The following is a 12,114-nucleotide window of genomic DNA, read 5'->3' as shown; positions in this document are numbered from 1 at the left end:
AAATACAGGGGGTTCAGCTACAGAATTGCCACTGAGTTACAGGGAGCACTGAATACTTCTTAATTCAATGCTAGGTATTTATATGAATTAACAACTGTCTTCGTTTACATGAAAAAACAGAAGTTAAAATACTAAAGATTATCTGGGACGGTGCCTGTGGCTCAGTTGGCAGGGTGCTGGCCCCATATACCAAGGGTGGTGGGGTTCAAATCCAGCCCCGGCCAAACTGCACCACCAACAACAAAAAGCCAGGCACTGTGGCGGGCACCTGTAGTCCCAGCTACTTGGGAGTCTGAGCCAAGAGAACTGCCTAAGCCCAGCAGTTGGAGGTTGCTGTGACATCATGGCACTCTACCAAGGGTAAAAAACAAAAACAAACCAAAAATACTAAAGATCATCAACTAAAAAAAAAAGGAAGAGGGACTCAAAATTCAAATCATGCAGTTATGATGGCTCATGCCTGTAATCCTAGGACTCTGGAAGGCAGGCAGAGGTAAGGGAATGGCTTGAGATCATGAGTTTAAGACCAGCCTGAACAAAGTGAGACCTTATCGCTACTAAAAATAATTAGCTGGGAATGCAATCATACATCCACCTATAGTCCCACCTATGAGAGAGGCTGGGGTAGGACTGCTTGAGATCAGGAAGTTACAGGTCCCTCTCCCAATTCATCTGTTGCTCTTTGTTCCCAGCTTCCCTTTCCTAATTAGTCCAAATCCTACAATCCACCTCACAGACTTCTTCAGCACTTTCAACTTTATCTTTCCTCACTTTTCTGGAACACCAAACTTGTCTACACGGTGTCCCTAAGATTGCCATCCATGCACACATGCATACATAACACAGGGAAAACAGGGAATTGTGGCTACATGTACATTTACAAAATATTCATTACAAATTCTATGAAATACTTAACCAAAAAATTTCTCTACATGTTGATATATAAATATTAAAAATTTAAAAATATGGGGGTGGCACCTGTGGCTCAGTGACTAGGGCACCAGCCCCATACACCAAGAGTGGCAGGTTCAAACCTGGCCAAAATGCAACAAAAAAATATCTGGGCCTTGTGGCGGGTACCTGTAGTCCCAGTTACTGGGGAGGCTGAGGCAAGAGAATCGCCTAAGCCCAAGAGCTGGAGGTTGCTGTGAGCTGTGATGTTACAGTACTCTACCAACGATGGCGACACAGTGAGACTCTGTCTCTAAAAGAAAAAGAGAGAGAGACTCTGTCTCTTAAAAAAAAATTAAAAATATAAAACACCAGTTTGTTGTACTTTTCCTATTTTTGGCAACTTTTGAGACATCCTGTATGCATAGGTATATATGACCTCAGTTATTTTTATTTATTTATTTATTTTTTTGCAGTTTTTGGCCAGGGTTGGGTTTGAACTTGCCACCTCTGGCATATGGAGCCAGTGCCCTACTCCTTGAGCCATAGGCGCCGCTCATGACCTCAATTATTAACATTCAAAACCTCAGTTTTTCTATCTATAAATTGGGATAATACCCTTTCCAGAATAATTTTAAAGATCAAATACATGTAATACCTTGCACGAATACATGTAACAGAAGTTATTTCCCTATCAGGACAGGGCCCACATAGAACTAGCAAGTTAGTAACTATGTAGTCCCCCCATTCCCCATCTCTCTCCCTACCAAGCTCACTATGCACCTACCCTGTAATTGCCTTCACTGTTCTCTTGCATTTGTTTACATGCCTGTCTCTTCCATCAGATTCAGTTTCTCAACAGCAATATGGACATACTGGGAAGGATAATTTTTTTTTTTATTGTTGGGGGTTCATTGAGGGTACAATAAGCCAGGTTACACTGATTGCAATTGTTAGGTAAAGTCCCTCTTGCAATCATGTCTTGCCCCCATGAAGTGTGACACACACCAAGGCCCCACCCCCCTCCCTCCGTCCCTCTTTCTGCTTTTCCTCCCCCCAACCTTAATTGTCATTAATTGTCCTCATATCAAAATTGAGTACACAGCATTCATGCTTCTCCATTTTTGTGATGCTTTACTAAGAATAATGCCTTCCACTTCCATCCAGGTTAATACGAAGGATGTAAAGTCTCCATTTTTTTAAATAGCTGAATAGTATTCCATGGTATACATATACCACAGCTTGTTAATCCATTCCTGGGTTGGTGGGCATTTAGGCTGTTTCCACATTTTGGCGATTGTAAATTGAGCTGCAATAAACAGTCTAGTACAAGTGTCCTTATAATAAAAGGATTTTTTTCCTTCTGGGTAGATGCCCAGTAGGGAAGGATAATTCTTTATTGCAGGGACTGCTCTTGCATACTAGGATTTTTAGCAGCATCCTGGTCTCCTCCCACTAGATCCCAAGAAGACACTCCAAATTGTGACAATCAAAAATACTGCTGGCCAGGCACCATGGTTCATGCCTGTAATCCTAGCACTCCAGGAGGCCGAGACAGGTGGATGTCTGAGCTCACAGGTTTGAGACCAACCCAAAAAAATAGCCGGGTACTGTGGTGGGCGCCTACAGTCCCAGCTACTTGGGAGGATGAGGCAAGAAAGTTACTTAAGCCCAATAGTGTTGAGGTTGCCGTGAGCTCTGATGGCTTGGCATTCTACTGAGGGTGAAATAATGAGACTCTGTTTAAAAAAAAAAAAGATCTAGAATAAGGAAAATATTTTATACACATGTGTATGTTTATTGTGATATTGTCTATTCTGATTGTCTACTCGGTTTAGAAAACTTGCCATTGATTAGTGGTGGGAAAAAAGAAAAAATAAATAAAATAAAAAACAATGACTAGACTGAGCCTACTTAAGGATAGTTAACTATTACGTTTCACTTCTGCATCCACTGTACCTAGCAAGTTGTGTGGCACACCAGAAGAAGGCAACTATTAGTTAAATTGGCCTGAATGTTAATTTCAAGTAGTCAACAAAATGTTTTAGTTACAATAAAAACAAAAATTATATTTGATCTTTACTTGCACAAAACTGAACACCACCATCTGTGGCTTCCAGGAAGAGTTCTTCATCTCTATCCTAAAATACTCTGTAGCCTATAGTTTCTAATCCAAGCGACTACAAGATAAAAACCCATTAAGATATAAAATGTAGGCTGGACGCCTCAAGTGGCTAGGGCACCAGCCACATACACCGGAGCTGGTGGGTTCGAATCCAGTCCCGCCCACCAAACAACAATAACTACAACTTAAAAATAGCCGGGGCCAGGCGTGGTGGCTCACGCCTGTAGTCCCAGCGCTGTGGGAGGCTGAGGCGGGTGGATTGCCTGAGCTCAGAGGTTCGTGACCTCTATGTAACAGCATGTGAGCCAGAGTAAGACCCCGTCTCTACTAACATCAAGAACCTGCCAGAGGAAGATAAAAAACAGTACTTCAAACAAAGAAGAATGAACAAGGAAGTTGAAATTAAAAAAAAAAAAAAAAAATAGCCGGGCATTGTGGCGGACACCTGGGGGAAAAAAAAGATATAAAATGTACACTACATATAAACCTGTGTGTGCTAAGCTGTGACTTAAAATGACCACTGGTTAAAGCAAATTACTGACAGTTGTAAGTATGAGACTTAAGCCAGACACTTATAAGAAACAAATTTAGGAACACCCATAGCTCAGTTGTTAGGGTGCCAGCCACATGCTCTGGGGCTGGTGGATTTGAACCCAGCCCAGGCCTGCTAAATAAACAAACAAAAAGGTGTTGTGGTGGGCGCCTGTAGTGCCAGCTACTAGGGAGGCTGAGGCAAGAGAATCACTTGAGCCCAAGAGTTTGAGGTTGCTGTGAGTTATGACACTACAGCATTCTACCAATGGTGACAAAGTGAAACTCTGTCTGAATTTAAAAAAAAATCCTTTCCCACCGGCCCCATACACCAGAGGTGGCGGGTTCACATCCAGCCCTAGCCAAAAACTGCAAAAGAAAAAAAAAAAAATTCCTTTCCCCTTGACAAGTATTTAACTATAAAAATTTTTTTAAAATGCAAAAAATAGGCTTAGCGCCTGTAGCTCAAGCGGCTAGGGCGCTAGCCACATATACTGGAGCTGGTGGGTTCAAATCCAGCCCAGGCCTGCCGAACAGCAATGACAACTACAACCAAGAAAAAAAAGGCCAGGTAAGCTGGGACACCATGACTACACACTACCCAGGGTGACAGCTTATCTCAAAAAAATAAATAAACAAAAAGCCAAAAATTAGGACATATTCCGGTAACAACAACCCTCTCCTACTTCTTTCTGTTATATAAAATCCAAAGATAAAAGTCATAATATTGAACATAAAAATTCTTTCAATGAAGAAGAATGGTAACAAATCAAACTCTACAAATTAACCCAATATCAACACCTATATTTAAGAAACACTAATAAGGCCGGGCGTGGTGGCTCACGCCTGTAGTCCCAGCACTGTGGGAGGCTGAGGCGGGTGGATTGCCTGAGCTCAGAGGTTCAAAACCCATATGAGCAGCAGTCAGCCAGAGTTAAGACCCCGTCTCTACCAACAACATCAAAAACAGCCAGCACCGCAGGAGAAGGAAGAAAATCACCAGAAAAAAGGAGTACTTCAAACAAACATGAACAAGCACACTGAAATTAAAAATAAAAATAAAAATAAATTAAAAAAAAGAAACACTAATAAATTTTCTTTAAAAAATACAGTATATATCTGAGGGGGATACATTCTGAAATCCCCAGTGAATGCTGAAACCATCAATGGTATGCCTTAAAGGACTACCCTACAATAACCTCACCATTTGCCGATACTCCCGAATCATTTTTAGTTTGTCTTCTCCTCCCTTATTTTCTTCTTTCTGTTCAATGCTGCTGATTATTCTCCAGGAAGCTCTTCTAGCTCCAATCACATTCTTATATGCAACAGATAGAAGGTTTCTTTCTTCAACTGTCAGCTCCACATCCATCCCTGCTACTTTCTTCATTGATTCCACCATTTCTACAAGGGAAAGCAAAATCATAGAATTTACTAACTTAAAATTTTTTTGTTTTTGTTCTGAGACAGAGCCTTACTCTGTTGCCCCAGGCTAGAGTGCCACGGTGTCAAGCAACCTGAAACTCCTAGGCTTTAAGCCATCTTCCTGCCTCAGCTTCCAGAGGCGCTAGGGACTACAGGTGCCTGCTATAATGCCCTTTCCTATTTGTAGTAGAGACAGGTTTTCACTCTTGCTCATGCTGCTCTACAACTCCTGGTATCAAATGATCCTCCTGACTCTGCCTTCAAGAGTGCTAGACTTTGGTTAACATATATCCCTTTCAAAATAATATTTTTGAAAGAGGTATCTTAATAAAGCTAATAAGAAACAAAAGATCAGGGCGGCGCCTCTGGCTCAGTGAGTAGGGTGCCAGCTCCATATACTGAGGGTGGCGGGTTAAAACCCAGCCCCAACCACACTGCAACAAAAAATACCCGCGCGTTGTGGCAGGCGCCTGTAGTCCCAGCTACTGGGAGGCTGAGGCAAGAGAATTGCCTAAGCCTAAGAGTTGGAGGTTGCTGTGACACCACAGCACTCTACGGAGGGCAGGCGATGCACAGTGGTTACAGCGCTGGGTTCGAAACCGACCCCAGGCTAGCCAGGCAACAATGACAGCTGCAACAAAAAATAGCCAGGTGGGTGTCTGTTGTCCCAGCTACTTGGAAGGCTGAGGCAAGAGAATCGCTTAAGCCCAAGACTGTGAGGTGGCTGTGAGCTATGACGCCATGGCACTCTACCCAGGGCAACACAGTGACACTCTGTCTCAAAAAAAAAAAGAAAAAGAAGAAACCCAAAAACCATGTTAAAGAAACTAAGAGCCAACACAAGAAAAACTGGAATATAAGTTATATGGAATCAGAAGACTTCATATAGTATCTAGAATGGTTACAGCATTTCATTAAATAAACTAGGAACACATTTTTCAGTAAAAAATAACTGAGTTAGCAATTTAAGACAAAACAGTAAAAATTTACAGGCTCTAAAATCTATTACGTTCCAAATAAACTGTATGTTCCAAAAAAGTCATGGGAGGGAATGGAATTCATTCATACAGCGAAACTACACTGAGCATACCATGAGTCATAAACACAAACTTCTGGGTGTTTCCACCTTACTCCTACCAATTCATTCGCTGGTAAAAACTTCTGATGGTTCCTATTTGTTACCACTAGGTGGCGAGCACAGAAAGGGGCCAAGATAAACCTTCAGTATGATACCCCCAAGTATAGAAAAACACAGATAATACAATGAAGAACTAAATACAAATGAAGAACTAAAAGCAGCTTAATAAACACTAGTGGAAGAAATATTTTAACCAATGAGACACAAGAATCATTAACAGGTATACTTAATATATATTAACACTCTAAGCATAAGCATACCTTAATAGGTATGATGCAGATGATAACTTTAACTTTACTAAACATGACTTAATGGTATGCTAAATTAGGAGAGTCTTCCTAACATGTAACCCCAGGAAAATATGGTTTGAAAATTACCTTTTGAGGGGCGGCGCCTGTGGCTCAGTCAGTAAGGCGCCGGCCCCATATACCGAGGGTGGCGGGTTCAAACCCGGCCCCGGCCAAACTGCAACCAAAAAATAGCCGGGCGTTGTGGCGGGCGCCTGTAGTCCCAGCTACTTGGGAGGCTGAGGCAAGAGAATCGCTTAAGCCCAGGAGTTGGAGGTTGCTGTGAGCTGTGTGAGGCCACGGCACTCTACCAAGTGCCATAAAGTGAGACTCTGTCTCTACAAAAAAAAAAAAAAAAAAAAGAAAGAAAAAGAAAAAGAAATTACCTTTTGAGGAATATCACAAAATTAATAAAAATATTAAAATGTTTATTTAGCTGAGTGGTGTGGCAGGCGCCTGTAGTCACAGCTACTTGGGAGGCTAAGCAAGAGAATCATTTAAGCCCAAAGAGTTGGACGTTGCTGTGAGCTGTGACATCACAGACCCTACTGAGGGTGACATAGTGAAACTCTGTTTCAAAAAAAAAAAAAAAAAAAAATGGGTGGCGCCTATGGCTCAAGGAGTAGGGCGCCAGTTCCATATGCCGGAGGTGGCGGGTTCAAACTCAGCCCCGGCCAAAAACCAAAAAAAAAAAAAATTAAAATGTTGTAAAATCTCTTTGGAAAAGAGCACACACAAAGGAAAAGAGCACAGCAGTTTTACAGGGCAACATTTACCATATGATTCAGCCATCCTAAATCTAAGTATTTCTAAGAGAAATGAAAACATTTTCACAAAGGTATTTTTAGGCTTGGCGCCTGTGGCTCAAGTGGCTAAGGCACCGGCCACATACACCTGAGCTGGCAAGTTCGAATCTAACCTGGGCCTGCCAAACAACAGTGACAGCTGCAACCAAAAAATAGCCAGGCGTTGTGGTGGGCGCCTGTAGTTCCAGCTACTTGGCAAGCTGAGGAAAAAGAATCACTTAAGCCCAGGAGCTGTGAGCTGTGAGCTGTGATGCCAAAGCGTTCTACCCAGGGCAACAGCTTGAGGCTCTGTCTCAAAAAAAAAGGTATTTTTAACACAAAGGTTCACAGCAACTCTATCCATTAACAGCGCAAAAGTGTAAGAGCTCAAATCTGCATCAAGAGGGAGAATGAATAAGCAAACTGGCATACATCTGTATGATGGAATACTACTCAAATAAAAAAAAAGAATTGATTCAAGCAATGAGGATGAACCTCAAAAATATTATGTTAAGTTTTTAAAAGCCAGCCAGGCGCAGTAGCTCACACCTGTAATCTTAGCACTCTGGGAGGCCAAGGCAGGTGAACTGCCCTGAGCTCAGGGTTCGCGACCAGCCTGAACAAGAGCAAGACCCCATATGAAAAAAATAGCCGGGTGTTCTGGCGGGTGCCTGTAGACCCAGCTACTGGGAGGCTGAGGCAAGAGGATCACCTAAGCCAAGAGTTTGAGGTTGCTGCGAGCTGCACTCTATTGAGGGCGACAAACTGAGATTCAGTCTCAAAAAAAAATTTTTTTTTAAAAAGCCATATTAAAAAGACTATATGTGCTTGTAATATTAACACTTTGGAAAGTCCCAGCAAGAGGATCACTTTAGTAGGACAGGAGCTCCAAACCAGCCTAGGCAAGAGCGAAAAACCCTGACAACAAAAAATAGAAAAATCATCTGGGCATGGTAGTATATGCCTGTAGTCTGACCTACTAAGGAGGCTGAGACAGGGCGGTGCCTGTGGCTCAGTCGGTAAGGTGCCGGCCCCATATACCGAGGGTGACGGGTTCAAACCTGGCCCCGGCCAAACTGCAACCAAAAAATAGCCGGGCATTGTGGCGGGCGCCTGTAGTCCCAGCTACTTGGGAGGCTGAGGCAAGAGAATCACCTAAGCCCAGGAGTTGGAGGTTGCTGTGAGCTGTGGGAGGCCACGGCACTCTACTGAGGGCCATAAAGTGAGACTCTGTCTCTACAAAAAAAAAAAAAAAAAAAAGGAGGCTGAGACAGGAGGATCACTTGCAGTCCTCCTGTTGCCTGAACTCTGAACGTAGGAGTTCAAGACTGCAATAAGGCCAAAGCACTCCACCTTGGGTTGAGTGACAGATACTGTCTCAAAAAAAAAAAAAAAAAAAAAAAGCTTAGCTCTCTGGGAGGCTATATGGCGACACCACTGCACTCTAGCCCTGGCAACAGAACACAAACAAAAAGACTACATCCTTCAATTATATCAAATTATAGAAACTGCAAAACTGAAAGGACAAAAAGCAAATAGTTACCAAGGTGTAGGGGATGTGCAAAAGTGCTCAATGGAAATCTTGGGAGAGGGGAGTAATGCAAACTGTTCTGTGATGGCTACACAATTGTATACATTATTCAAAACTCACTGGACTATGTATGTAAAAGTGGTACATTTTATTATATGTAAAGTATACCTCAAGCCAATTTTTAAAAACGTAAATACTGGGCAGAGCCTGTGGCTCAGTGAGCAGGGCGCCGGCCCCATATACTGAGGGTGCCGGATTTGAACCTGGCCCCGGTCAAACTGCAACAACAACAACAACAAAAAAAATAGCAGGGCGTTGTAGTGGGCGCCTGTAGTCCCAGCTACTTGGAAGGCTGAGGCAAGAGAATCGCTTAAGCCCAAGAGCTGGAGATTGCTGTGAGTTGTCACACCACAGCACTCTACCAAGGGCAACAAAGTAAGACTCTAGTCTCTTAAAAAAAAAAAAGTAAATGCTAAAGCATTTAAAAAAGTTTTAGGGTATGGTAATAGTAAGACCATTAATCATTCATTTATTGTTGAAGTCTGAAAGCACTCATTTGACACATGTCCGATTTTGTTCTCTCAACCACAGCTATGAAACAGGCTAAATTTACAGGCCTCACTTTCACATCAGTTTATTCTAAAAACCCAACAAATCAAAAATACCTCAGAGGTGAACCAGTAATTCAGCTTTATAAATTGGTCCCAAGAGAGCAATTTTTAAGTAAGCCAGCTACACCAAAAATCAAACCATTAATTCTTTTCATTGTAGGGCTTTGCACATTATACAGCATGCAGGAAAACTACACAACTATGTATCTACCACTACCAAAAGTTTAACAGTTATGTATCTCTGGATACTACTGCAAATGATTTACATGTTTTTCACTTTTCTCTGCTTTATCAATTTAATAATGGACTTTAATTTTTGAGACAGAGTCTCACTATGTTGCCCTCGGTAGAGTGTCGTAGAGTCACAGCTCATAGCAACCTCGAACTCTCAGGCTTAAGCGATTCTCTTGCCTCACCTCCCAAGTAGCTGGGACTACAGGCACCCGCCATTATTTAAGAGACAGTGTCTCACTTCGTTGCCCTTGGTAGAGTGCCATGACGTTTCAGCTCACAGCAACCTCCAGCACTTCAGCTTGGGCCATTCTCTTGCCTCAGCCTCCCAAGCAGCTGGAGCTACAGGTGCCCGCCACAACACCCTGCTATTTTTTTTTTTTTGCAGTTAGGCCGGGGCCAGGTCCAAACCCAGGTCCGAACCCGCCACCCTCAGTATATGGGGCTGGCTACTCATTGAGCCACAGGTGCTGCACGCCCGGCTTTTTTGTTGTAGTTGTCATTGTTGCTGGCAGGCGCAGGCCGGGTTCAAACCTGCCAGCCACAGTATATGAGGCCGGCACCCTAGCCACTGAGCTACAGGCGCCGAGCTGACTTTTCTTATTTTTATAATGCAAGGGGAAATATATTTTGTGATTCAACTAAGTATACATGCCTTCACTTAGACATCTACAGAACAATGTACACAAGGATTGTGTGGCAAAATTATATAAGCAGCACTTCTCTTTTTTATTAAATAACTTTACTGGCTCGGTGCCTGTGGCTCAAGCAGCTAAGGCGCCAGCCACATACACCTGAGCTGGCGGGTTTGAATCAAGCTCCGGGCCTGACAAACAACAATAATGGCTGCAACCAAAAAAATAACCGGGTGTTGTGGCGGGCGCCTGTAGTCCCAGCTACTTGGGAGGTAGAGGCAGAAGAATCGTTTGAGCCCAGGAGTTGAAGGTTGCTGTGAGCTGGCACTCTACCCGGGGCGACAGCTTGAGGCTCTGTCTCAAAATAAATAAATAAATAAAATAACTTTACTGATATATAACAAATCACCATTTTAAGTGTACCATCCAATCATTTTTAGTATATTCATAGAATTCTGCAACCATCACTACAATTTTAGAATATTTTTATCACTTCAAGAATACAAAGCCAGGGCGGCGCCTGTGGCTCAGTCGGTAGGGCGCCGGCCCCATATACCGAGGGTGGCGGGTTCAAACCTGGCCCCGGCCAAACTGCAACCAAAAATAGCCGGGCGTTGTGGTGGGCACCTGTAGTCCCAGCTACTTGGGAGGCTGAGGCAAGAGAATTGCTTAAGCCCAGGAGTTGGAGGTTGCTGTGAGCTGTGTGAGGCCACGGCACTCTACCAAGGGCCATAAAGTGAGACTCTGTCTCTACAAAAAAAAAAAAAGAATACAAAGCCAAGGCCACGCACAGTGTCTTATGTCTGTAAAGCCTAGACTTTTATAAGCTCAAGCTGCAGGGCAAGGGAGAAAGAAAAGGCTCACTTCTCATTTCCCTCTAAACCCTAACCCCACAGCCCAAACCAACTAACTGCCAATCTACTTTGTCTTTATAAATCTGCCCATTCTAGACATTTCATATACAGGCATACCAGGGAAATATTTGGATTTGTGGTTCTAGATCACTGCAATAAAGCCATAAATTTTTGGTTTACCAGTGGATATAAAAGTTAAGACTACACTATAGTCTACTGAGTGTGCAACAGTATTATAATATTATGAACAAAAAACAATGTACACATTTTTTTTTTCTGAGACAGAGTCTTACTATTACCCTGGTTAAGTACTGTGGCTCACAGCAACCCCGAACTCTTGGGTCAAGTGATCCTCGTGCCTCAACCTCTGAGTAGCTGGAACTATAACACAACATCCAGCTAGTTTTTCTATTTTTAGTAGAGAAAAGGGTCTCTTGCTCAGGCTGGTCTTGAACTCCTGAGCACAAGCAACCCACCTATCTCAGCCTCCCCAAAGTGCTAGGATTACAAGTGTAAGTCACCACACCTGGCTAACTGAGCACATCTTAAAAAGCTATTGTTAAAAATGCTAATCATCTGAGCCTTGAGCCAGTCATGTTCCTTTTGCTAATGGAGGGTCTTACACCTCAATGTGCTCTTGGCACACCAAAGTGGTAATTGCTTAAGTAAGGCTGAGGTGGCTGTGGCAACTACTTTAAACAATCAGTGAAGTTTGTGGCACTGAGTCTTCCTTTCACAAAATTATTTCTCTATAGTCTGCAATGTTGTTTGACAGCATTTTACCTACAGTAGCACTTCTTTCAAAATTCTAGTCAGTTCTCTCAAGTCTTGCCACTGCTTTATCAACTAAGTTTATGTAATAATAACCTAAATTTTTTTTTTGTAGAGACAGAGTCTTACTTTATCGCCCTCGGTAGAGTGCCATGGCATCACACAGCTCACAGCAACCTCCAACTCCTGGACTTAGGCAATTCTCTTGCCTCAGCCTCCCAAGTAGCTGGGACTACAAGTGCCCGCCACAATGCCCAGCTGTTTTTTTGTTGCAGTTCAGAGTAGCTGGGTTTGAACCC

General features: G+C 42.9%; 1 protein-coding gene across 2 annotated transcripts in view; it reads right to left on the bottom strand.

Annotated features, from left to right (window-relative positions):
* YWHAE (tyrosine 3-monooxygenase/tryptophan 5-monooxygenase activation protein epsilon) overlaps positions 1–12,114 on the bottom strand; it is a 67,036-nt gene that overhangs the window by 11,079 nt on the left and 43,843 nt on the right. For both annotated transcript variants that reach the window (XM_053567765.1, XM_053567764.1), the window contains exon 2: positions 4,752–4,951. In XM_053567765.1, the coding sequence (XP_053423740.1) occupies positions 4,752–4,951 (200 nt within the window). The remainder of the gene's footprint in view (positions 1–4,751; positions 4,952–12,114) is intronic.

This window comes from Nycticebus coucang, chromosome 18 (genome assembly GCF_027406575.1).
Source record: "Nycticebus coucang isolate mNycCou1 chromosome 18, mNycCou1.pri, whole genome shotgun sequence".
Lineage (NCBI taxonomy): Eukaryota > Metazoa > Chordata > Mammalia > Primates > Lorisidae > Nycticebus > Nycticebus coucang.
Note: the sequence above shows the minus strand (reverse complement) of the source record. Positions and strands in the feature narration are given on the sequence as shown.